This window comes from Megalobrama amblycephala, linkage group LG12 (genome assembly GCF_018812025.1).
Source record: "Megalobrama amblycephala isolate DHTTF-2021 linkage group LG12, ASM1881202v1, whole genome shotgun sequence".
NCBI classification, from domain to species: domain Eukaryota; kingdom Metazoa; phylum Chordata; class Actinopteri; order Cypriniformes; family Xenocyprididae; genus Megalobrama; species Megalobrama amblycephala.
The window spans coordinates 24,524,824-24,551,633 of NC_063055.1; the positions used below are offsets into that span (position 1 = coordinate 24,524,824).

The 26,810-nt window shown below is 36.5% G+C and overlaps 3 protein-coding genes across 5 annotated transcripts in view; 2 read left to right on the forward strand and 1 right to left on the reverse strand.

Moving 5' to 3' along the window:
• The window catches only part of sort1b (sortilin 1b), a 20,529-nt gene extending 11,195 nt beyond the window's left edge, over positions 1-9,334 (reverse strand). The window contains exons 1-8 of the mRNA XM_048209871.1: positions 8,747-9,334; positions 6,879-6,938; positions 6,064-6,137; positions 5,867-5,969; positions 5,446-5,607; positions 3,876-3,949; positions 2,497-2,543; positions 19-173 (exon numbers count right to left, since the gene is read on the reverse strand). Of these exons, the coding sequence (XP_048065828.1) occupies positions 19-173; positions 2,497-2,543; positions 3,876-3,949; positions 5,446-5,607; positions 5,867-5,969; positions 6,064-6,137; positions 6,879-6,938; positions 8,747-9,007 (936 nt within the window). The 5' untranslated portion in view covers positions 9,008-9,334. The remainder of the gene's footprint in view (positions 1-18; positions 174-2,496; positions 2,544-3,875; positions 3,950-5,445; positions 5,608-5,866; positions 5,970-6,063; positions 6,138-6,878; positions 6,939-8,746) is intronic.
• Positions 9,335-12,504: 3,170 nt separating this feature from the next.
• Positions 12,505-16,541, forward strand: sypl2b (synaptophysin-like 2b). 2 transcript variants are annotated; one of them, XM_048209899.1, is made up of 6 exons: positions 12,505-12,633; positions 12,874-12,948; positions 13,608-13,729; positions 13,825-14,029; positions 15,345-15,533; positions 15,770-16,541. In XM_048209899.1, the coding sequence occupies exons 2-6, from the start codon at positions 12,877-12,879 to the stop codon at positions 15,878-15,880; spliced, it is 699 nt and encodes a 232-aa protein (XP_048065856.1). In that variant the 5' UTR covers positions 12,505-12,633; positions 12,874-12,876; the 3' UTR covers positions 15,881-16,541. The 2 variants fall into 2 exon arrangements, with proteins under 2 accessions (XP_048065856.1, XP_048065855.1); XM_048209898.1 differs by lacking the exon at positions 12,505-12,633 and having other exon boundaries at positions 12,859-12,948.
• A 144-nt stretch (positions 16,542-16,685) lies between these two features.
• Positions 16,686-26,533, forward strand: atxn7l2b (ataxin 7-like 2b). Of its 2 annotated transcripts, none has more exons than XM_048209894.1 (10): positions 16,686-17,341; positions 19,598-19,666; positions 19,753-20,059; positions 20,139-20,311; positions 21,416-21,498; positions 21,607-21,818; positions 21,968-22,136; positions 22,321-22,442; positions 24,359-25,112; positions 26,249-26,533. In XM_048209894.1, exons 1-10 carry the CDS (start codon positions 17,188-17,190, stop codon positions 26,264-26,266), a joined length of 2,061 nt encoding a protein of 686 aa, XP_048065851.1. In that variant the 5' UTR covers positions 16,686-17,187; the 3' UTR covers positions 26,267-26,533. The 2 variants fall into 2 exon arrangements, with proteins under 2 accessions (XP_048065851.1, XP_048065852.1); XM_048209895.1 differs by lacking the exon at positions 16,686-17,341 and adding an exon at positions 18,728-18,765.
• The last annotated feature ends 277 nt before the right edge of the window (positions 26,534-26,810 follow it).

Consider the following 26,810-nt stretch of genomic DNA (forward strand, 5'->3'; position numbering starts at 1 on the left):
GTGCACTGTCACACACACCTCTGACGCTGTCTGCATTACGTTTCCTGATCCAGCCATAACTGAAGCGAACAGGAAGCGTCCGCCGATCCCAAATGAGTAGATTCTCTCGGCGACTGTCTTAATGTTAACACCAAGGTCAACTGACTTCCTCAGCACCAGCATCCCTTTATCATCTGAAAATACAAAACAACAAACAGTGAGGTAACATTACCCAGACCTGTATTTCTTGCCGCAGTGGTGTCGTGCTTTTCTATAGCAATAACACAAGGTTTGCTGACTCAAATCCACTGTGGGATGCTGAATTCTAATTCAAAAAAATTCTAAAAACACTTTATTTAAACAGTGTTAATGAACTCTTGAGCAACACCACTCACAGGGTGCTGCATCATCCCCTCTGACACTGGTGCAATCACCTTGCAAAAAAAGTACATTCACACATTGCAAAACATCATGAAAAGGAAGCTTCAAAAGTATACACTTTTACTCAAGCTGGGTTCAAAAATAAGGATAGCCGCGAGAGAGTTTTGGGCCAGATGACAGGATTGTCATTGCTGTATTGTGACTCTGACTTACATTTGTTGATCATGTACTTGTAAACAAAATTATTTGGACTTTTTTGTGAATTGCTGTTTTTTCTTCAAAATTTCAAGAATGACTATGACTATTTCATAATAAATACAGAAAAAAACAATAATATTGTGAAATATTATTACAATTTAAAATTATAGTTTTCTATTTTAATAAACTTTAAAATATAATTTATTTCTGTGATGCAAAGCTGAATTGTCAGCATCATTTCTCCAGTCTTGATCCTTCAGAAATCATTGTAATATGCCGATTTATTATCAGTGTTGGAAACAGTTGTGCTGCTTAATATTATTTTATAACCTGTGATACTTTTTCAGGATTCTTTGATGAATAAAAAGTTAAAAAAATATCAGCATTTATTTAAAATAGAAATCTTTTGTAACAATATACACTACCGTTCAAATGTTTGGGGTCAGTATTTTTTTTTTTCTTTTTTTTTGAAAGAAATTAATACTTTTATTCAGCATAGATGTGTTAAATTGATAAAAAGTGATAGTAAAGATTTATATTGTTAGAAAAGGTTTATATTTTGAATAAATGCTGTTCTTTTTAACCTTTTATTCATCAATGAATCCTGAAAAAAGTATCACAGGTTCCAAAAAAATATTAAGCAACACAACTGTTTTCAACATTGATAATAACTGAGTATCAAATCAGCATATTAGAATGATTTCTGAAGGATCATGTGACACTGAAGACTGGAGTAATGATGCTGAAAATTCAGCTTTGCATCACAGGAATAAATAATATTTTAAAGTATATTAAAATAGAAAACCATAATTTTAAATTGTAGTAATATTTCACAATATTACAGTTTTTTCTGTATTTATTACATTTATAACAAATAAATGCAGCCTTAATGAGCATAAGAGACTTCATTTAAAAACATTAAAAATAGTAATATTTCCAAACTTTTGACTGGTAGTGTATATTTTATAAATTTATTTTATGGAATAAATACATATTCTTATTTATTTTTATAGAAGATAGCAGTTAGAGAAAGAAAGTGTGAATATATATATATATATATATATATATATATATATATATATATATATATATATATATATATATATATATATATATATATATATATATATATATATATACACACACACAGAGATAGATATAAACTGTATATACATACACACACACTACCGTTCAAAAGTTTGGGGTCGGTAAGATATATGTTTTAGATGTTTTAGAAAGTTTCTTATGCTCACCAAGGCTGCATTTGTTTAATCAAAAATATAGTACAACAGTAATATTGTGAAATATTATTAAAATTTGAAATAACTCTTTGCTATTTTATTATATTTTAAAATGTAATTTATTCCTGTAATGGTAAAGCTGAACTGAATTTTTATCGGCCATTACTCCAGTCTTCAGTGTCACATGATCCTTCAGAAATCATTCTAATATGCTGATTTGGTGCTCAAGTAACATTTCTTATTACCATCAATGTTGCAAACAGTTGTGCTAATTTATATATTTTGAGATGCATTTTTTTCAGGATCCTTTGATGAATATAAAGTTAACAGAAAGAACAGCATCAATTTGAGATATAAATCTTTTGTCGCATTACAAATGTCTTTACTGTCACTTTTGATCAGTGTAATGCATCCTTTCTGAATAAAAGTTAATTTCTTTCAAAAAAACAACAACAAAAAAAACAGTGACCCCAAAACTTTTAAGCGGCAGTGTGTATCTTAAATATATATATATTTCAGAAAATGTTGGCAGGGCAATCTCAAGATCTTTCATTTCAGAATTAGAATAACTCAGCTTTAATACAGTAACTAACGCACAAGGATGCACAAACAGAAACACACATAAGAAATCATTAAACACAGCGACAGAATGGATATCACCACACCTTAGATCAACAAAGCTATAAATATTACTCACAGCAGGATCCGTTAAGGTTGGCTGAGAAGAACAGACTATCTATTCCCCTGTGGAAATGAGGAAGAGAGAATTGATCTGTGAGATTAAACTCAAGAGACCTCATAAAACAACAGCAGTCAGATCAGTTCACTTCGGATCAGTCACTTGTTTGCACTTTACAGCATAAGTACAAACATGCTGCACACTAAAAAGTCAAGAAAGGAGACAGTTTATGACAATCACCACACAAACCATATTTTCAATTTATAGATAACGTATGACCAATGCAACAAGAAGCTGGTTGCAAAGAGATTCTCCATTAAAATTCATGGCATTGTTGTAACAGGATATCTACAATTGTCACAGATCATATGACATTTTGTTAAGATAAGACTTAAGGTAGTGACTCCGGTCGAGGCGCTTTCAGGTTGCAACATAACTGAAAACTGTTTCTAAAATTAAAATGTAATGTTTCATGCAGCACATTTTTTATACTTAATATATAGGATAAAATATTAAACTTACCATTTTTTTAGGAATGAAATTATATAAGTTAGTTTGTTTTCTTTTATCACAATATTACAATATAACAGTTTGAGGTGATTTTTTTTTTTTTTTTTTTTTAAGAAAAAGGATGTGACATTATTTGTGGTGGAAAAACAACAGAAAAAAACATCCCAATTTGATGAATACTGAGATGTTTTGTGGGATCACTCTAAATCATCGCAGGCTGTTTAAAATTAAAAGAATCCATTTTCAATTCAAAATTTCAATCACTCACTTTTGCTCTTTATTTCCATTCTGTTCATTTTCTTGCCGTTGTTTAAATAATCAAGATATAATAATTAAAGTTGATAAAGTGTCTAAGCTTGAATGGTGCATGTTTCTGAAACTCTGGTGTACGCTTATATTGAAATTCTTCTTTAAATTACAACATAAGCATATTCTAAATAAGCTTGTGCTGTAATTTGAATATGAAAAAGATTTTCATTTAAAAGAATCTGCATAAAAGGAACAACATGTTTTTGGTTTGACTTTTCTGGCTACCAAAGCATGCCCAAACGACTTCCTTAGTCAAACATTAATTGTGCAAATGAGCTTCCTTGTTGATATGTATAAACCAGGGACTGTTGAATTCAAGCAAAAAAAAAAAAAAAAAGGAGAATCCAACTGAAGTTTGATGCAGCAGTTTATCTGGAGCAGCCGAGCGTCCTCGGACATTTGAAAGCTGAGCCGTGTGGAAAAACACAGTGACTCAGCAGAGAATGTCTCGTGTTGCTGCCATGGTGGCCGTATTTGCATGTTTGTGTTTTTGTGTGTCCTGGATGTGCAGCCTTTAAAAGACTTGTCAAACAGTAAAACATACAATACAAAGTTAAAAGATCATTAACAGTTCTTACCATTTCACCACACACACCATCTCATGAATTTTCGTCCATGTTGTACCAAAGTCTTTAGAGATCCAGAGATCATTCTGAAACAACAACAGCAATTAGATGATATGCTAATGTGCAAAAGCAGCAATGCACCACTTGAAATGCATAAAAAAGGAAAAAAGCATTTACACTAATAACTATGTACTGTATATCTTTGTGTATATATCTTTTCTTGTCTTGTATATGTTCTTGTTTTTACAACTATACTTGAGAAGGAAGTGAATAGCAAATATTTACAATAAGTATATTTAACTCTTTCCCTGCCAGCCAGCATCAGCATTTTTGATCACATTCACAACTTACATGGCCCCCAGATTATTTAGTTGTATGGACATATAAACAGTCAATATATGAACAAAAAAACAGAGCCTCTGCTTTTTTTTTCTTTTATTCCAGCTTCATTCATTCTTTTTTTATCAGCACTTTTAAAAAATCTTGTGAAAAAAAAGCTTAAAATCACATTTTTGTCAAAAACTACGTCCGGATCTGATCAAAACATAGATTAAGTAAATAATGTTACTTAAATAACGTTACCACATTAGCTTACTTGTACACTGCCCTCCAAAAGTTTGGAAACGCCCTAGAAAAGTGGGGTTTTGGACAATATTGGCATGAATCCTTTTTAATTTGTGATAATTTTGCACTGATAAGGGACAACACAAACTACGAAAACATATTTTATTACATAAACAGTTTATACATAGAAAAATCTTAAATTTTCTATTCAACAAAATATCCACCATTAGCAGCTATCTGACCTAAACTGGGTTCTAATTGGTTCATTGTATTCTAAACTTAACTGGCAATCAATTGTTGAAGCTATTAAGGTGTGCTGACCCAAAAATCTTTTACAAACCTGGGCCAAGTTTAAACCAGTAACCAGGCATCACAGCTGGCAAAGGGGCATGTCTGACTTTGACATGTATATATTGCCATTATTATGTAATCAAAATGAAAATTATTATTGCTGGTCTTGATAATGTCAAGTTACTTTAATGTATTTGCACCAAAAAATGATAAGGATTTATGCTGATATCGTCCAAAACCACACTTTGCCAGGGGTGTTTCCAAACTTTTGGAGTGCAGTGTACATAAATAAACTCCTATTTGGTCCCTCTGATTTACCCAGATCTTTTTCTTCGCTTGTTTTTGGATGCGGAGATGCTGTACTATTTCAGAAGGTCCATAACAGCGCCCCCTACCATATAACAGTGAAAGCATGGCTTGCCGGAAAAACTGATGTGTCGTAAAAGGCGGAAAATCTTGTCAATGCCGTGGAAAGAGTTAATATGCTAGCATATCATTTAGACAAGCACAAAATAAAAACTCTAATCAGTTCAGGAAACCCAATATGTGTTGATGGCAGTTTTGAACTTCACTATGAGATAAACTAAATACTTAAATGCAAAATGCGGTCATGATGCATACTTTGTGGAAATTTACACTTATTAAATTCACTGATCAAACGGCTTTTAGTAACTTTCTGTTCGTTTTAATCTGTAAAGAAATAACACAAATTTTGATAGGCTCTCACCTTGATGCTGATGGCTGCAAGCATATCAGTGTTTTGAGGGTTGTACATTATCTGCATTAGAGGGTGGAAGGGCAAATCTGTGCGGACGAAACTCTTGCCAAAGTCTTTTGAACGGAAAATTTTGCCGCCAGTGCCTCCAGAAGCATCTCCTGTGAGGATCACCTGAGGGAAAGAAAATCTGTACTTTCAAGCGCTGTCACACATCCGTATAATTGCTTTGAGTATCGGAACATCAGCAAAGAAAAGAAAGTTCAATTAGTCTAATTTTACTTTGATTGACATGATGCATTTAAGTGTCTACAGGCCAGTTCAGCAACTTGAGAAACATCTTTAACATAGCAAACTGATTCAGCTGCCCTGCCCATGCGGGCGTATCGGGAGAAGCTACTGAAACGCTGGATTTTTGACATGTCTTGCCCACCTTGCCAGAGTTTTCCGGACCGATAGCGATCCCAAACTCAGTGTTGATGAAAGTGTTGTTGATGAGGTCTGTGACATCCTCAAACGACTTTCCATAGTTTTCACTGTAACAAGGAGTGGAAGATCGAGAAAGACATGGAGTAAAGCAAACACTACATTGATATTACAAGAACAAACACAATTCAAACCAGCACTCACCTCCTATACAGTTTAGATTGACCGAATCGCAGGAAGACTAATGGCATCTGAAATGTTGTCAGGGCCAGTACTACCTATGATTGAGACATAGAGACAGTTATTTACTTTGATACAAACCTTCAAAAAAATGATGGGAAACTTCTGATTCTTCCAGGCTTGATCTTTTTTAAGAAGCACTTTTTTTTTCTTCTTTTTCCAAAGAAATCTGTACACGGATGCAATAAATTGATCAAAAGTGACAGCAAGGACATTCATAATGTTACAAAAGATTTCTATTTCAAACACGTGCTGTTTTTTAACTTTTATATTCATCAAAAAATCCTAAGCATGTCTCCTAAGCAGCAAATTAGAATGATTTCTGAAGGATCATGTGACACTGAAGACTGGAGTAATTCAGCTTTGCCATCACAGGAATAAATTAAAATAGAAAACAATTATTTACAACTCTGGTGAGCATAAGAGTTCTTACAGAGTGTATGTAATTTTTATTGCAGTAAAGAACACAACAGCTGTGGTCAGAGTAAAAAATAAGACTTCACGAATTGAATGTGGGCATGAGAAAGGTCAAAATGGTTATGAGTTTGCATTTGGCCATGTTGATAGTTGTGTTTATTTTTCATTGTGAGCCCTGCGAACAGCCAAAGAGATCTTCGGAGATTACACAAACAGTCTAAATTTAAACCTAAAGATAAAAAAGTCCTCATTTAACCTTGAATGGTATTTTTAGTACAGTGGAAGTTTCTTCCGGAGAATTCATCTCAAAACAGCAAGCTTATGATAGTGCGTACACATAATAAATCAAAAGTGAAACTCACCCCAGTTCCGTCCCCCACCCAGGCCAGAGATACAGATCCACTGATATCTGGAAAAGTCCACTGAAAGAAACACATTTTATTAATATTAAATAAAAACAATAATGAAAGGTGTATCATCATGGACTAAACATAAGAATTTTCACAAACACAATAAAGCTTTTATTATCGAATATCCTAGAAAGACATTATCATCAGGCTATGCAAAACACATGCTAACCTTAAACAAAGACTGAATCAGAAACCTAGCAACTATACCCACAAATACTCAAAACACCTAACCATGAAACACAATGAATATGACAAATTACTGAGATGAAAAAGTAGAAATTAATTGTGAAACTGAAGATGACATATCAAAACAACGGTTTTATCATTTCAACATCTGTTTATATATATTGGACATTTCCTCTGGTATTTCTGCTGTAATTATGACAAACCTTTTTTATTAACAGAATCTGGGAGTGTTGATGTATAAAATTAATTCACAATTATAATATTGATCTGTTTGAAAAGTCACATAAATTGGTTCCTATACACTTTCATAGTCAATGTGAGTCATATGAAGATATCAAATGGCTAAATGGAAGTGTGAAAAAATAAATTCTGACTGCATTCTCTCATTTAATGCACTTCTCTGGCTGATATCCATGGTGCACCTACATTGAATGAGGAGAACAGCTAAAATACTTTCACTTTCTTTCTCTGGGCTGCATCTGTGTCCCTTTAAATAACAGTTAAATCTTCTAATCCCATCTAGCGTTTCTGAACCCAGTCTAGAACTGAACATATACCCAAATGCTATACAAAGGCCAAAAGGTCAGTACAAGTATAATCCTAAAACACTTTGGGACATTAAGAGCTGTGGCAGTTTCTATCACCACTTTTGTATTTACAGACCACAGTAGAACTGTTAAAAAAAAAAAAAAAAAGGTTGACGCATCTGTGAGTAATGAACAGAGGAAGTTAATGAGAAGGTTGGTTAAGTAGAGATGAGCTTATATTTCAAAAAGGTGTAGTTTCAACCAACCCTCAAACACCTCGATTGTTCACCTCATCTGACAAGAAGCAACCACATTTTTTTTTTCCGAGAAAAGGAAGTCATTTTAACTTGCAATGACTAGTATGTTCCATTCTGTAAGCCTTATACTTTCTTGTATTATAAATTATATGGTTTAGCAAAACTTAACATGCATTAGAAAGGCATAGCTATTTGGGGAGAAAAATATATGAAACAGGTTGTAATACCAGTTTAACTGGTTCTACAACTGCTGCAAGCCAAGTTACACCTACCTGTCAAGGACACAGTTCAAACACAACCATCAACATTTTATAGTTATAAAAACAGAAATGGAAGAGAATTTAAGAAAAAAGTTCTAATAAAAAAGAAAATGTGCATTTTTAATCACATTTTACAGTATTTACATTTATGTTTATCACAGAACTAAAGTACTTTCGCAAGAACTTTGAATGCGTTTAAGCTAAACAAATGTGACATGGACTGTTTCAATATTTAGTGCGCTTAAAAACAATATAAAACACGTATTCCTTATAAATAACTAGTATATATTTTTATGTTACTAGTACCTATTTTTACAGTTTTTAGCAAGTAATACAATTGTGACCAGTATCTTGTCCTTATTACAAATGCATTTGATACAAGTCATCATACGTATGGTCACTATTGAATTACTCACTAGCAATTAAACAAGTAGCCTACAAACAAATAAGTGTTAGCAACATAAAAATATTAGTTTTAATGAATACATATTTCAATAAGAACTCTATATGTTGTTAAAAACAACGCTGTCTAGGGTTAGGTGAAGATTTAGTTTTGAGATAAAGCTGCACGGTGCTTCGAGTGAACTTACGTTGTGAGTGTTGCTAGTTAACTTGCTCTCATATCCCTTTAAACCGTTACAGGAGTCTGACACATCAGCGCTTCTTTTCTGGATGTGACGATGGATTCGAGAAATATCGGCATCCGATCCCGTCCCGATCAGACTTCTGGCGGCTACTGGAGACTTCACATACACCCGGTGCGCGTTAAAGGATCCTGGTTCCACATGGAAATCCACACTAAATGCAATGGGAAAAAATAAAAGTGCAATAAAGTGTCCAAGGCCTCGCATTTTTCTTCAGTGTATTTCCAACACGATTGTGCTGCTGTTTAAATACGCATTAATTCCTCAGTGTCTTCTTCCTGAACGGCTGCTGGCGGTATCAACAAAAACAGACTGCCTGTGACAGCGAAAGGTCCCTGCTGCTCATTTTATTAGCGCTGCCTCCTCAGAGCATTTCAACACCCCTTTTGATGTCTAGATTATTTCCAAAAACGCAAAAAAATCGCAGACCATCCAAGACGCTGTATCCTTTACAGTATTTCGTGCTAAACACTTAAAAAAACGAGCAACCTTACAAAAAAATAAAAATAACGCTGAAAAGAATGCACCTTGCAGGGACTGTACCTGATTGGTTGCAGCGACTGGTGCGTTTTTCTGAGTGGTCCGTCACTGCGCAATCATGTTTCTGTGAGCCTGCGCGGTCAAGTTAGTTTGACATGTCACACTACAGAGGACAGTATCATGTTTAAAAATAATAACTCATAATGTCAGTAACATAATTGTAGTCATATATCCTTTGCAAAGATTTAACTGTGAAGGCATGTTGTAAAATCGGCTATTCTTTATCAGTTTATTCGTTTTTTTTACTAGGCTAATGTCCCAGCATGGATGCAGTTCTCAGATAATGTGACCAACATGCATGATCTTTCACATTTAAATGTTTGCAAAAGCTATTTCTTTTATAAGACGAATAAAAGGCTGCATCTTTTTATTTTTATACCAGCAAAATCATTTCATGCCTTAATAGTAGCAAGTGCATGACTCAAATTGTCAGTGTTCTGAGAGAGATAGTAGTGGAAAATAATGTAGCTTTCAAATGTGCATCATGGAAGAAAGAAGCATCTGTTGATACACTTGACACTGAAGCCTACAACATAACTGTGTAGTCTCTCTGAGTCATATCATAATGAACAAATTTAGTGCATCTTCCCACAGATTCTGCATTTTATCATTATATAACATCATCAAGACAGTCGGTTACTTGCTCAGCCATTTCTCTTAACCCTGTTTGACCTTTTAAACAGTTTACCTGTTCAGATTTCAGCATTCATTGGGCTAAAATAAATGACATAACATTCTTACATTCTTACAATGTATTTATGTTCCAGAGCGTAACATTTCTATTACATTGTTGTTATATTTTGTTTGTGTGTACATATGATTTATGGCAGGATCTGGCATAGAAAAGCCTGCCTATCCCATGATCACAAACCATGTGACACAGAAATAAAGGCTTATTGTGACTCCCATCGGTGCCCTGTAATTCTGATCTACAGTCATGCTTATTCCAGATCTGTACTGCTGGCTGAGAGCCACGTGCTTCCCATTGATACTCATCCTGTCTCTTCTATTAGAGGATAACGTTAGCAAAAAAAGCAATGTATAGACGTTGTTGCTTCTGTAAGGGGGATTATTCTAAATGTCAGCCCAATGTGACTACAATAATGCCTTTAACTTTGCAGTGCATTAAATTCTGCATGGCTGGAAAAACCTGTCACACAAGTCACTGTGACCTGAATTCCTCAGTAGTGACTGTATAATGTCTGGACACCTCCTATCCATTGAGCTGCAACTGTAAACAAAAAGGCTTATGTTACCCCAAGTGAATCTGACAGAAACTCCCAGTGAGCTGTGAATCCTGAGACTCTTTTATATGAACTTGTTACTTTTGCAACATCCTCAGTATGTTAATGATGTTCACTTAACATTGTTTTACTCAATTAATTAATGCAAGGGAAAATAAGTACCATTTTATAATATTTTAAAAGGTTACTATTTTTCTTATCGATGTGTTAAGAAAAATGCCTTTAATAACAAATAGTAAAAGATGGCTAATTATTGTAAGAGTCAGTTTTACACATGTTAAAGGGTTAGTTCATCCAAAAATGAAAATAAAGTCCTTTATTTCTCACCCTCATGTCATTCCACACCCGTAAGACCTTTGTTAATCTTCGGAACGCAAATTAGGATATTTTTGATGAAATCCGATGGCTCCGTGAGGCCTGCATAGACAGCAATGGTACTTCTCTCAAGATCCATAAAGGTACTAAAAACATATTTGAATCAGTTCATGTGAGTATAGTGGTTCAATATTAATATTATAAAACGACGAGAATATTTTTGTGCACCAAAAAAAATGTGCGCCAAAATAATGACTTTTTAACAATATCTAGCTTCTGAGCTTTACGAATCGAATCAATGATTCGGAGCACCAAAGTCACGTGATTTCAGCAGTTTGACGGTTTTACACGCAATCTGAATCACTGAATCGACACAAAAGATTCGTAAAGCTCCAAAGCAGTGTTTTGAAATGGATATCACTAGATATTGTTAAAAAGTCACATTATTTAGTTTTTTTTGGTGCACAAAAAATATTCTCGTCACTTTATAATATAAAGATGTCCACTGTACTACCACTGTATACCACTGTACTCACACGAACTGATTTAAATATGTTTTTAGTACCTTTATGGATCTTGAGAGAGAAGTCACCATGCTGTCTATGCAGGCCTCACTGAGCTATCGGATTTCATCAAAAATATCTTAATTTGTGTTCTGAAGATGAATGAAGGTATTACAGGTGTAGAACGACATGAGGGTGAGTAATTAATGACATTATTTTCATTTTTGGGTGAACAAACCCTTTAATAAGGAATTCTACAGGACTAAGCTGTTTCGGGTGAGAAGAGCGTCCTCTTATGGTCATACTACAGCAACGCTGAATGCAGTTAAAGGGATATAGTTCAACCAAAAATGAAAATTCTGTCATCATTTACTCACCCTCATGTTGTTCCAAACCTGTATGAGTTTCTTTCTTCTGTTGAACACAAAAGAAGATATTTGGAAGAATGTTGGCAACCAAACAGTTTCTGGTCCCCATTGACTTCCATAGTATTTTTTTTTCCGGTTACCAACATTCTTCAAAATATTGTAGCGTACAGAATCTTTATAATTGTTTTTTTAAATTGCTGTTTTGTTTGCCTCTGCAGGTCTAGGGTTAGGAAGTTAATAAGCCCGGAAGAAGCAGTGAGAGAGTTAGTTAGTCTGCGCTTGTGTTGCAGTTGTTCTGGTTCCGATTAACATTTCAGAACGAAGCCTTGTCTGTCTTTCTTCAGACATTACAATATCTTCCTTTGTGTTCAACAGAACAAAGAAACTCATACAGGTTTAGAACAACTTAAGGGTGAGAAAATGATGACAGAATTGTCATTTTTGGGTGAACTATCCCTTTAATAAAAAAAATGCAGTTAATCACTTTTATATTATTTTGTATTTTTATATTATATATTTATGTTAATTTTATATTTATAAGACAATAGCCTAAATATAACTAAAACAAATGCGCAGAAATGATGCGTAAAATCACGTAAATGATGGAAATATTTTTGCAAGCCCGAACGATGATGACGATAAGATGTTAAGTAATTAAGGGTAAATAAAGCATAATTAGTGCCATGTACAATACAACACTTTTTTTTTTCTCTATCTCGACAATGTTGGCTCGACTATGTCGCAGATTGTCTGTGTGAGGGTACTACGTCACGAATCACGTGGTCAAACCATGCAGAAACAAGAAAAGGGAAGGGAACTTTGACAACTTTTTGAAATTTGTCTGGGGAATACTGCTATACAAGGTAATCTTTCTGAATCTGCCTTATTTTTCTGCAGTTCAACAAAGTCTCAGCGTTTCCCGCTTTACATACTTTAATTCACTCAAGTTACATGTAGAAATTTGCTCAGATTTGATGAAATTGGTGATAAAAGAGTCCAAAATGTGCCGCGTTTCATAGTATTTCCGGGTGTTTGATTATTGCACCATTTTCTGACAGTTGTAACGGTTGTTTGATTGACCTCTGTTGATGCTTTATTTGCAGAAGATGATGAGCGCGTTTCGACTAGATCTCAGCCCTTTGAAAGAACCACTGAGTTTTATGCGTGTATTGGAATGGGTACGTACTTTTCAATTCATATATTTTGTTTTGAGTTATACTGTGTAAAACCATCAAAATTTATTATGAAAAAAAAAAATCAATAATCACAACATTACTCCCATAAGTGGAGTCACAGCCATTTTAAAAAATGTTTAGCTGTAAAGAAACACTTTAAACCTCTCTGGCAGTCTCTCTTTTTATGTTACTTATGGTGTTTGTATGATCTTTGAAGTTGACTGCCTCAAGATAAAGTAAACAATTACTGTACTGTCCTTTTAAATTCATTTTGGTACTATTTACCATGAATGTAGTCCAGAGGGTCATGCATTCTTTACTTTTTTTACTGATATTTTTATTAATGCATACATGTATGCATCATGCCTCTATGATGCTCCTTATTTTAAGGTAATTGCAAGATATTACCATAATACAGATTTTGTGGTATTAAAAACCACAATAAGCATTTCTTTTTTTTGAAAAGGATTCCACTAAAAAGAGGAAGTAGAAAGTAATGAGGATGTGTGAAGATAATGTTTTTTTGTGTTGCTAATTAATCTTCATATGCTGGTCTTGTGGCTATGTAATCAAACACACACTTCCTTTGGTTTCCATTTGAACTATATTCATTCATATATTTATTAATTTCACCTCTCCGCATTTTTTAACTGTCTTTTCAGATATTCGCCATTTTTGCTTTTGCTACAACTGGTGGTTATTCTGGCTCTACTAGTTTCAACATTGTGTGCAATAACAGCAGTTCCAGCCAAGAAATAAATGCATCCTTCAGCTACCCTTTTAGGTAAACATATTAAATACACACAATATACTTTTTGTTGTTTTTGATATTTTTCTGCCTTTTCATAATTTCCTTTGTTATTATTCTTTGATACAAAGGCTCAATACCCACAGTATCCAAGTCCCAACCTGTGAAAAGAATGGAACAGTGTTTAAAACCATGTACCTGACTGGAGATTACTCATCTTCAGCTCAGTTCTTTGTAGCTATTGGAGTTCTGGCATTCCTGTACAGCACAGCTACTCTTGTGTTGTACCTGGGTTACCAGCACCTCTACCGTGAATCTCCTCGCAACCCCAGCATTGTGAGTGTGTATAGGTTCAAGTTCATGTTGTTGCTATTTAAAGGGTTAGTTCACCCAAAAATGAAAATTCTGTCATTTATTACTCGCCCTCATGCCGTTCCACACCTGTAAGAACTTCGTTAATCTTCAGAACACAAATTAAGATATTTTTGTTGAAATCCGATGGCTCCATGAGGCCTGCATAGGTAGCAATTACACTTCTTCTCTCAAGATCCATAAAGGTACTAAAAACATCTAAATCAGTTCATGTGAGTACAGTGGTTCAATATTAATATTATAAAGCAACGAGAATATTTTTAGTGCGGCAAAAAAACAAAATAACGACTTATAGTGATGGCCGATTTCAAAACACTGCTTCAGGAAGCTTCGGAGCACAAATGAATCAGTGTGTCGAATCACGGTTCGGAGCGCCAAAGTCACGTGATTTTGGCAGTTTGACACGCGATCTGAATCATGATTCGATACGCTGATTCATTTGTGCTCCGAAGCTTCCTGAAGCAGTGTTTTAAAATCGGCCATCACTAAATAAGTCATTATTTCGATTTTTTTGGTGCACAAAAAATATTCTCGTCGCTTTATAATATTAATATTGAACAACTGTACTCACATGAACTGATTTAAATATGTTTTTAGTACATTAATGGATCTTGAGAGAGGAAATGTCATTGCTCCCTACGGAGCAAGACTCCTCACGGAGTCATCTGATTTCAACAAAAATATCTTAATTTGTGTTCCAAAGATTAACGAAGGTCTTACGGGTGTGGAACAGCATGAGGGTGTGTAATAAATGACAGAATTTTCATTTTTGGGTGAACTAACCCTTTAAAAGTTCTCAGTACATTCTTAAACCTTGCTATGCCTGTGCATGCCTTTAAATTAATTTTCATATTCCATGGCTGACTCAGACGTTCACGCTTTTGTATGAGAACTGAAATCCAGCCACTGCATGCATGCCTGATGAGTTAATTTATAAACTTTCTGGCCTTCATTATATTAGCTTATTCAGTATTATGCAGGATTTCAACATCACTAGTTTGGAGTGACATTTTTCTGAACTGTTTGGGGGTGTGAAGACTTTCTCTGTTGTGTAAATGAAGAAACAGAGGGGTGGGTTTTTCTGACAGCTGTTAGCCCAAAGTGTCCTGACGGTAAAGACATTTGAGTGTTCAATATACATTAGTCATTATTGCAAGGATGAAATTAATTGGTTTATGAACAAACAATAATAATATTTATATCACATTCAATATATTTATACTTTATATATTGATATGTATTTACACTCATTCTCACTCACATGCATGACTCTCCTTAGGATCTACTATTAACTGGGATCTTCACGTTTCTCTGGCTGGTGTGTTCATCTGCCTGGGGAAAAGGCCTCACTGATGTGAAGAGGGCAACCAGTCCAAATCATCTTCTGTTCATAGCTGATGTGTGTAAAAAATTACACATGTGCACTGCTGGGCACACCCCCTTAATGGGCCGGCTCAATTCCTCAGTGGTAAGAGAATTATAATGTATAGCAAAATATGAAACCAATTATATTATACCGAGATTATTCATCCTGTTTTCCCACATTTTTTATTACTATCCTTTGTCTGCATTCATGTTGTAGTTATATGGATATTACACTGTTTCATTTTAACTCGATTTAAAAAAAAAAAGAAAAAAAAAAGTGAATCAAATGAATTCAAAACAAAACAAATTAGATTAATGTGAATCAATGAATCTTTATAGATCTTTGGATTCCTCAACTGTATCCTGTGGGGAGGAAACTGCTGGTTCCTTTACAAGGAGACGCCATTACACAAGCCAGCCAATCAGCAAGAAGGAGCAGGACAGCCATAATTAAACAGCAGGTCACATCCACATTCATCAAGCAGGTGTCGTTGCAGTATTAAAGTGGTGCTACATAGCACCCTGGTCGACTGATGTTATGGATCTACCTGGCGTGATATGTGTCACAAACGCACCAAAGGTATATCTTCAATATATTCAAATGTTTGCATATTAATACACACTACAGCAAAGCTGTATATTTAGAGAAGGTACTAGGGCACCTTACCATAAAACGGTTTGTACTAAGTAAATTGCACCATTAAAATGTTACATTTCATTTCTTTACTGTTACATTTCTGTATCATTTGAACTTGTTACATGAACATGTATGTTTTTGATTCCTGTTCACTGACATATTGAATTGGATACATAAGTTTACAGTTGTTCTGATGTTCCCTTTTTAAAGCAATTGAGGATGTGCAGTACACCATGCTGTTGTTTAGTTCATTTTTGCCTTATAAAATATCATCTCAGCTTACATTTCCACTGTACTTCTCATGTTTAAATTGTCCTTTTATTAATTAAACTGTGTGCCTTATAACTTAGCCTATTTTAAGAAATGTTTACATCAATCCAGGCAAAACTGTTGTTAAAAACAAATTGATTGTTTTGTTTGTTTAACAAAGAGGATTTTTTAAAATAAAAAATAAAATAAATTCATGTTTTATTACCTATTGTGCATCATATCGTGATTTGACCCATGTGTACTTCTAATTTCATCATGGTAATTTACATTGAAATTAATTTCTAATTCTAGTTTACTTATGCAAACTGCATAAAAGGCAAAGCATCTATTTTCTTAGACAAAATTTAATATTTTTCTTAATTTGATGTTCACAGTACAGTGTTATTGTGGATTTGTGCTTCTGTTGATGCTGGTGGGTTGTGAGGACGTTTTCATCAACGAATTTACAGATTATGATGTAATATACAAAAAAAAAAAAAAAATTGGGTATTTCCAACGTTTCAAGCGTACGGACGGACACGAGCATGAAGCGATGTCCGATTCGTGAACGAATTGTTATTTGGAGTCAGATCTTTTCAATAAATAATTGAAGCGGTTCACAGACATCTGAACGACTCGTTCATGAATCTAACTGGATCGATCTGAGCAGGGCTCGTATTGATTCAACGTGTTTTTCGGACGTCTCTTCTAAAAGTGTTTGGAGTGAACCGGGCATTTGACTGATGGGGAAAAAGTACTTTAAACCAAAAACAATATGTGACTATATTGGTTGGGATGTCGTTCTTTAGAACCGACTCGTAAAAATGAGTCGACTTCCCATCGCTACGGTAATCCGTCGTGAGCGCGCAAGATGACGTCGCAATGCGCTCCCGTCGTGATGGTGGCGGATCGTGCACGCGCTAAAACGGTAATGGCTGCCCTAGATCGGCGAATTTCCATCCTTGACTTTGTAGGGCAAAGCTGGACCGCTTGGATCGACAAAGCGAACGTATCTACATTGGACGGTGAGTAAAACAACATCGAGCTCTCGATACTCTCGGTTGTAATCGCTTTGAGCGAGCACAGGAAATGGATTTGTTTGAAAAGCGCAAACCCCGGCCACCACGACCCAAACAAAGGCCCCGCCGGGTCCTAGCGCCGCATGGGTTGTAGTCCGACACAATGTACTTTCGGAAAATCTCCCAGGTCCTAGCGCTCCGTTTTGATGATGAATATCGCCTTTCCTAAAATGTACATTATTGAAAATGAGTTTGTAATATGCCTGAATTGATTTTGTATATTGTCGTGTTGGTTTGAGGGTTAAAGAGAGAAGATGCGGCTCAGTATATCATCTACTGTGAACTGACAGCCAGCGCGACGGGAAGTGAAGGTGGAGACGAGTCTCTGGCCATAAAACTATCAAGATAAATAAACCTCTGGACCCATTTACACACTCCCAGATTCATAGCTGTTCTCGTCGCCGCAAGAACATCTCATTATTCACATTCAGCGATAGTATTATGAAACGCTGGGCTGATATTTCCCTTTGCAATAGCCAGGAACGGTGCCAGTGGCATCTTCACATCAAACTGCCCTTGCTCTCACTTTCCTTTACATTATATCTATTTACAGAACCCTGAGATGGTCTCTCAGCATCTGTCGCACTGATCAGCTGATTAAAAATAAGAATGCCATTTTCTCATGTATGTGGTTTATATAATGCAGGAAATGACCCACATTGAATGCAGCGAGCTGTGGCCAATAGAAATTGGAACATTCAGCACTGTTGCTTTGATATTTGATGGAAGTGTCTAAGGAAGTTGCTCTCAACTGCTGGGCCTCAACAAACTTTCAAGAGAACGGTACAGGGTCCAGGAATGACCCAGTCATGAGCTTGACCTCAACCACTTTCACAGCCCACCTTAACATGTTACAGCTAGAGCTGGATGTGACTTAAAATAAGTTAAGAATAATGTTGTACTAAATTAATCAAACGTAATTAATTCGCTAAAAACTGCTAGAAAAAATGTAGGCCGACAACATATAAACCAACGTCACCACACCCACGTAAACGCTGCGGTTCAAATTCATCACAAAACTTGGCAAACTGTTTTTACATCCTATTTACTGGTGTGAGTTTTATTCCACACCCTCAATCGCCTAATTTGACTCAGAATACCACTATACAGAGCACACATGGCCCCTGCTTATAATGAATGGCTGCATCTGAAATCGCATACTTCCTTACTATATAGTAGGTGAAAAAGAGTATGCAACAAAAGAAGTATGTCCGAATTCACTGTACTCATAAAAGCATAGGCAAAAAGTACCCAGATGACCTACTACTACTGGCGACATTCTGAAGTGTGCATACGATGGACACTTTACTATCCCATGAGACCACAGGAGAGGATTTGTGAAGGGCAGTGAAGCGACGCAACTGACGCTGGTAGGTCACATGATAAAGACAACATGGTGAATGTAGTATGTCTAGATTACACTCATACTACATACATTTATACTATATAGAACGTACTTTTTTAGCGGTCATAAAGTAATTAATTATTCAAAATAAGTACCTACTCGAGAGTATACGATTTCGGACGCAGCCATCTTGTTTTTGCCAATGTTATAAAAATAGTATAATTTATATTCTATAGTGTTTATTAATAAAAGGTTGAGTTGACTTTTATTTTTGTATTTGGAGTTTTCATTTTAGTTTAACTTCTACCCATCCATCCATCCATATACCCATCCATCCATACATCCATCCACCCGACCCATCCATCATCCATACATCCATATACCCATCCATCCATCCATCCATCCATCCATCCACCCGACCCACCCATCAATCCATCCATCCATATACCCACCCGACCCATCCATCCATCCACCCGACCCACCCATCAATCAATCCATCCATCCATCCATCCATCCATCCACCCACCCGACCCATCCATCCACCCATCCATCCATCCACCCATCCATCCACCCGACCATCCATCCATCCACCCGACCCATCCATCCATCCATCCATCCATCCACCCGACCCATCCATCATCCATCCATCCATCCATTCATCCATTCATCCATCCATCCATTCATCCATCCATCCATCATCCATCCATCCATCCATCCAGTCGCAACAGAAATGTTGTCTAACATTTACCAGTGTGAGTGAGTTCTGCTATTCTGAGAAGAGACGCTAATTTGAATGTACTTTGCTTGCTGTTTCATTTCCTGTTTTGATGTTCTGTTTGTTTCATTGCCTCTTTTAGGGTCCTCTCTGGAAGAGTGCAGCAAAAATGTGAAGAAACGTCTGGAAACCATGACTCTCAAGAAAGAGGGTGAGGAAGAGTTTGTTAGGCCTGTGATTAACAGATTGCAATGATGATGATGAATGACATAAAAAATAATAATCTTTCCCTCACAGACATGTCTATATATGGCCACTGCCCAGCACATGATGACTTCTTCCTGGTGGTGTGCAGCCACTGTGGGCAGGTCGTGAAGCCACAGGCTTTTGAGAAGCATTGTGAGCGACGGCATGGCCTCTTCAGCAAGCTCTATGGTACGCCATCCAACTGCTCTCCTGACCGACCCCAACAGGGGAGACCCCCCTCCCAATATGGCAGCCCCTGTGAGGGTCAAGACGGCAGGCACCAGGGGGCTGGACCCCCACGACTCCCACCTCATTCTCCCCACCAGGGACGTTCCAAACCTCAGCGTGAGGGACCCAGGTGAGAAGGAGTGAAGTGCAGTTTACCTTGATCTTACGCATCCACTGTTTATTCCAGTGTCATCTCGTTTAAATTCCAGTCTTCAGCAAGTGGATAAAGTTTCCCATGGAACCCCTTCATCACCTCCACATTTGCCCACCCCACCAAAAAAAACACCTCCATCAGCCGAGAAACCAATCCAGAAGAGTTTGGATTCACAATCTCACCTGCACGGACCAAAAACATACAGCAGAACCTACAGGAAAGTCCTTAGTACGTCTCTGATGCTACCCATACTATTATTTGTTTTGTCAAAATCGAGTTTTAGTTCTGTTGGTTCTGTGAATCTATTCAAATGATCCATTTAATTAGATTCAGAATCTGTTCAGATAGGTTCCATTTAGATTTATTATCATTTGTCACCACCAAATGTTAAAGAGTTAGTTCACCCAAAAATGAAAATTCTGTCATTTATTACTCGCCCTCATGTCGTTCTACACCCGTAAGACCTTCGTTAATCTTCGCAACACAAATTAAGATATTTTAGTTGAAATCCGATGGCTCTGTGAGGCCTCCATAGGGAGCAGTGACACTTCCTCTCTCAAGATCCATAAAGGTACTAAAAACATATTTAAATCAGTTCATCTGAGTACAGTGGCTCAATATTAATATTATAAAGCGACGAGAATATTTTTGGAGCGCCAAAAAAAACTAAATAACGACTTATATAGTGATGGCCGATTTCAAAACACTGCTTCAGGAAGCATCGGAGCACAAATGAATCAGTGTATCGAATCTGCTGTTCGGAGCGCCAAAGTCACGTGATTTCAGCCGTTGGCAGTTTGACACGCGATCCGAATCATGATTCGATACACTGATTCATTTGTGCTTTGAATCTTCCTGAAGCAGTGTTTTGAAATCGGCCATCACTAAATAAGTCGTTATTTTGTTTTTTTTGGCGCACCAAAAATATTCTCATCACTTTATAATATTAATATTGAACCACTGTACTCACATGAACCGATTTAAATATGTTTTTAGTACATTAATGGATCTTGAGAGAGGAAATGTCATTGCTCCCTATGGAGGCCTCACGGAGCCATCGGATTTCATCAAAAATATCTTAACTTGTGTTCCGAAGATTAACGAAGGTCTTATGGGTGTGGAACGACATGAGGGTGAGTAATAAATGACAGAATTTTCATTTTTGGGTGAACTAACCTTTTAATGGAATGATCATGATACTTAAGTTTTATTTCAAATATTTGAGTAAAAATATACACTACCATTCAAAAGTTTTGGGTCGTTATGATGTTTTTGAAACGTTTTTATGCTTACAAATGTTGATTCCTCTTGTTGAAACCAATTTATTTTTAGAGAAAGAATGTGACTTGGACAAGCACTGTGGGGTGATGGATCCTGAGAGGAAGAAACTGTGCACCAGACTGCTGACCTGTAATGTGAGCATATAGTCAATATATAGAAAAAAAAAGCACACTAACATACACATTTGAGTGCTTTTGCTTTAAACGCTAGTTGTCATTTCTATCTTCTCTCCTCTGCCGCAGATTCATTCCATCCATCAACGACGGCAGGTTGTAGGGAGGAGTAAACCCTTTGACCAACTTGTAATGGAGCTGAAGATGAGCTCAAAGCCTCGAGAGCGCCCCCCTCTGCCCAAAGGGGTCCCCGATGGAGGCTCTGCCCAACATGAGACCCCTGCGTCTCAGATTGGGCCTCTGCACTACAAAAGCCAAATGACTAACTCTTCTATTCTCAGGTCTGTTCTTATGCTGCTTTCTGTGGTTTGAAATATTCCAGTGTACCTGGTAAAATGAGCAAGAAAGAAATTACAGTGAATGGAGACTGACCCTTTCAAGCTTATACGATGCGTAAACAGAACATTTATTTGAATGTGTGTGTTTACAGGTCCATGAATCCATCAGATGCTGTTGTAGAGATGGAGGAGGTGATGCGTTCTGAGGAGACGCAGGTGGAATCTCTCTCAGCCGGTCTCTCCAGTGAGGAGAGTGACGGGGAGAACCGTGATGAATTTGCTCATCTGCCAGCAAGTACCTTGCACCCCAAACCTCTGGGTGTAAGTGTTTTCCTTCATATCTACATTTAAGCAGTTGTTTAAAAACTGCAACAAATCCCTCCAAATCCTAATGTAAGATGATGTTCATAACAAAAGTGACACAAAATAGTATAGTTTCATCCCATGATAGAACATTTAAAGAAAAATGAACCCATGTTTGTCCCCTCTCTCACATTTTACCCAGCTTTGCACTTTCGGGGCACGTGTACTTGGCCGTAGCGTCTTAGCGTTTGACCGAAGGCTGTTCCACCTGCGGTCAGCTTTCAGTGTCATGATGGAGCAGCACCTCAGCACTTACCTGTGGAAGTAAGATGATTTACAACATTAGGCTGATGTCTTTGTGACATTTATAGAGCTTATTTTGTGTGTTTTCAACATTGAGCCAATTGACCCTTCGCCAGGAGTTTGATTGACAAGCGATCTAACCAATCATAACACTGAATCCGCCATTTTGTCCAACAAAGCAGTTAGGAGTTAGAAGATTAACCTAGTTGGACTTGAACTTGAAAAATGATGTGTACTGACGTCTTTCCGCGTTTGAAACATATTCCTTCTCATGTTCATTCATGTTTATTTTATACTATAAATTATCTAGTAGGAAGAGATGATCGGTTCACGAGCCGCTTGAGCTGAGGCGCTACAGCAATCTGTCACGACCATGGTCAGTCACAATACATTAAAGAGCCACAAAATGGCTTTTATTGTTCTAATTTCTTAAAGAATTACACAATTTGAAAGCTGGGACTTTGTTTAATATCATAAGTAACCTGCTCTGTTTTGTGTGTCGATGTGTTGTCAGTGTCCTCTTTGCTCCGCGATGTATTTTTCACTCTGTGTGGCGTGACAGAGCCATGGCTTGTTGAACAAAGCAGCAGTAACTAAGGAGGGCGGGTCTTTGTGAAGGGTCAATTGAGAAAATGCAGTGGGGTCCAAAAGTCCAAGATGACTATTGAAAAGCTGCCTTCTTTTGTATTTCCCTTATTTAATACAATGTAATTTTGGTAACACTTTACAATAAGATCCCATTAGTTAATGCATTAACTAATATTAACTAACAATGAGCAATACATTTGTTACAGCATTTGTTAATCTTAAAAATACAACTGTTCATGTTAGATCAGGGTCATTAAATAATATTAACAGATACATTTTTTGATTTTAATAATGTATTAGTAAATGTTGGAATTAATATTAACTACAATTAATAAATGCTTTAGATTTTTTATTTATTTTTTTTAATTCATGTTAACTAATGGGACCTTATTGTAAAGTGTTACCATAATTTTTTCATTTTTCATTGCAAATATACTGTATTTATCAGAATAATATTTTTTTATAAAATTGTAAATAAATACTTTATTATAGTAGCTTTTATTTTATATTTTCAATTTTCATTTTTAGTTTTAATAATTTATGTACTTAATATTTTCTTAATTTTCCATATGACTTTCATTTTTTAGTTTTATTTAAATGGTGTAACTTTAGTTATGTTTTTCATCTAATATTTATATTATTTCAACTGTTTTGTTTAATTTATTTTTTCATTACCTCAACATAAAGAGTCTTTTAGTATTTTATTAATTTGCTACTGTTTTTTAAATTATTCATTCTTTTTCAAGACTTCAGAGTTTAAAGGTGCTAAAGAGAATGTTTTGTTTTATACATTTTTGCAATATTACTTGAAACTGTCTTTATTAACTGATAAAAGACTATTTATTAGGTGCACTGAAAGGAATAATATTAATATACATCATCTGTGCACAAGGTAGGGCCTTGAAAACATCAGCCAATCATTTACGCGATCATTGCGTAAACGATTGGCCCTCTGGCTTGTCAATCACTGCCATGATGTTCCTTGTGAGAGACGCGCGGCTGCGCGCTCCAGTAACTTTCCACACTCCACAGGCGCCGCATGCAATGTTTTTGTCAGGAGACAGGAGTAACAACTGCAGATTATGAGTTACCTGCAGTGAGTCTGACATAATGAATCCACTAACACGACACAGCGAATGCCGGTGGTAAACACTCGTGTTCCAATACTCGTGCACGAGTTTTGGGAGGCGTTCCCTCAAAAACTCACTAACAGTATTTGGTTTCTCAGTCGACGAAAAGATCCTCTGTAGCACCTTTAATTATAAAATCGGTTGCCTTTAAATATGTATTCAGGAATGTTCTTTTTCCTCTGAATTTAGTTTGTTGTAAGTAAAATCTTTTATCTGCAGGAAACTCCCTCAGGTGTCAGAACTATGCTCTCATCAACCCCTAGTCACCACAAACACTTACAATTCCCATGATGCCACGCGCGGATCGGTACCCGTCCGCAGTGCCTCTACTCTCAGGACAAGCACCTCAGGACAATCCGAGCCCACTAACCTAACAGCCGCCTCCAAACTACCAACAAAAGCCCAGACACCCTCAGGCCCCGGCCGGCAACGTAACCCTGCTGGTCGGACCAACAAACAGGCTTTGCAGGCGAGTTTCAGGGAGCTTCAGGACAGTCCTACAGCCAGCAAGCGGCGAAAATCTCCTAAAGTGGACAAGGACTTGCCTGGACAGTCCAAAATCCTGTTTCTCCCCCACCACAGAGACCACCAGTCCTCCTTGACCAAAACTGCCATTTCTTCACCACATGGCCCGCTCAATGGTGCGCTCTCACCTGGCAGCAAAACACGCCCTCCTGAAATTAAAGGGCTGATTAAGCAAAGTCCCGCCCACATCTCCCCTTCTCCCTCCCCAGAGTCTGATAAGGGAGGGGCCTCAGGACTCAATCAAAGGGCTGTTGGGAGTGAGCATAAAGGGCCTGGCAGGAAACGTAAGACCAGCGGTGCCTCTCCCCCCAAAAACACTTCATTTGCTCCTAAACCCAATATCCTCTCCTCTCTCTCCCAAACTCACTCCAGCCTGGTGTCCTGGGGTGGGGATGGCAGACCAGGATCAACCTCCAACAGTCTGCCAAAGAAACTGGCTGCACAAAAGGTATGTTTATCACATTTATTCGTAGTTTAAAAGCCTCAAATGTTTAACTAAAGGTGCATTCAGTAATGCGTTTTTTGTTTGTTGTATTGGTCTTGGACTTAGAAATATGGAGATACAGTCTTCTCTAGTTTTAATAGCTCATAAGAGTCTCAAATCAAATAAAAAAGCATGTCTTAAAAGATAACACTAAATATGATTCATAGAAAAAAAACATGGTAGTTTGTTGCCGATGCACACCCCACGTAAAGATGATAGTTCCCAAATAACTGCAATTGCAGTTTTCAAATAGAGATGGCGACAAAGAGGCAAAACTTACGGAATGCAGCTTTAACAATAACATGGGGAGGGGTTGATGCTCATATTTTGTTGATTCTGACCTTTGTTTCAGGAAATTACATAAATGGCAATTACATAAATGGACTTGAAACTGCTAATTGTTAGTTTGAAGCTACAAATTTGGCCACTTGGTTTAAACTGTCCTGTGGTGTGACAGGCTAAACATTTAAAACATTTAAAACTTATTTTAAACAGCATTTTATACATTTTTATTTAAAATATTTGTTAAATTTTCTATATCATAATTACTGTGCATGCAGTGAAAAACATCATCTTAAAATATAAATTTTCCTTTTCATAGAAATATTTTTATTTTTATTTTTTTTTTTTGTCAGTTTATCAGCAACCAAGCCTGCTTTTATTAGGCTACTAATATGATTCATCTAATGTGAGTGCAAATGATTTTAAAAGTACTATTGATTTTAGTCAAACACTTTAATGATGAAAAATACTGAGTGCACCTTTAAGTGCTTGTACCATGTGTTTTTAAGTGTTGTGTTAAATGACCCAATAGTACAAATGTATAGGTGTCAGGAGGCTCAAGCAGCTCTTGGTAGACATAATTCTCCTGTTAGGAAAAGAAAATACACTAAAGTTGTTGAAGAAAACTGGCAAAGCTTACTTCTTCAACACTTCAAGGATAAAAATACACAGTGGTAATGAGAACTAGAAGTATAGGAAGTCACAGATTGATAGTCTGTTAAGATGAATCATCAAGGTTTAATTCTGCACAGTGGTTGAGTCTCAGCTCTGAATTTAGATCCTTTTCCTGACCATCTGCTCTTCTTTTCTCCCAACAGCCAAAGCTTCTTCACTGAGGGAGTCTGCCTTAAACTCCTCCAGAAGCACAGGCTTACTGCCATGTATTTGCCACAGACTTTATGCACAGGATGGTGAAAGTGTCTGAAGTTCACTGTAGGAGGACATATCTGTATGTATGTGTGTGTCTGTATTTTTGTATACTGAATTTCTATGTGAGTGGATGTATTGGTGAATGACCTGCAAATGAATATAGAAATACCTCAAGACCTTCCTTATGCTGCTAAACGGACTGTCAGACTCTGAAATAAATACGCCAACATGTTTCTGTTGTCTTGATGAATTGAGCTGCTTCATCTCACCACTAGATGACACTAAAAAGTTAGATACCTCCATTTTACACAAACATGCCAAAGGGTCTTTTTTGTTGTTGTTGTTGTTGTTGCGCTGGATGATAGTGGGCTTGTTCTTTAATGTGAATGTTTTTTGTTTTGTTTTTAAATTAAAAAGTCAGTATTTGTGGGATACTGTCAATTTAACACTAAACCGAAGTTTATCTTATCCCTCAGGGTAAATATTTAATTCAGGGTAGTTCATTAATGT

What these genes read in the sequence shown, in the direction of transcription:
- sypl2b (XM_048209898.1), top strand. Translation starts at nt 12,859, where the DNA reads ATGCTTTATTTGCAGAAGATGATGAGCGCGTTTCGACTAGATCTCAGC. An exon ending in TTATGCGTGTATTGGAATGG is followed by an intron (nt 12,949 to 13,607) that starts GTACGTACTTTT and finishes CTGTCTTTTCAG; the next exon opens with ATATTCGCCATTTTTGCTTT. An exon ending in TCCTTCAGCTACCCTTTTAG is followed by an intron (nt 13,730 to 13,824) that starts GTAAACATATTA and finishes TTTGATACAAAG; the next exon opens with GCTCAATACCCACAGTATCC.
- atxn7l2b (XM_048209894.1), top strand. Translation starts at nt 17,188, where the DNA reads ATGACGTCGCAATGCGCTCCCGTCGTGATGGTGGCGGATCGTGCACGC. An exon ending in CCAGACTGCTGACCTGTAAT is followed by an intron (nt 21,499 to 21,606) that starts GTGAGCATATAG and finishes CCTCTGCCGCAG; the next exon opens with ATTCATTCCATCCATCAACG. An exon ending in TGCACCCCAAACCTCTGGGT is followed by an intron (nt 22,137 to 22,320) that starts GTAAGTGTTTTC and finishes CATTTTACCCAG; the next exon opens with CTTTGCACTTTCGGGGCACG.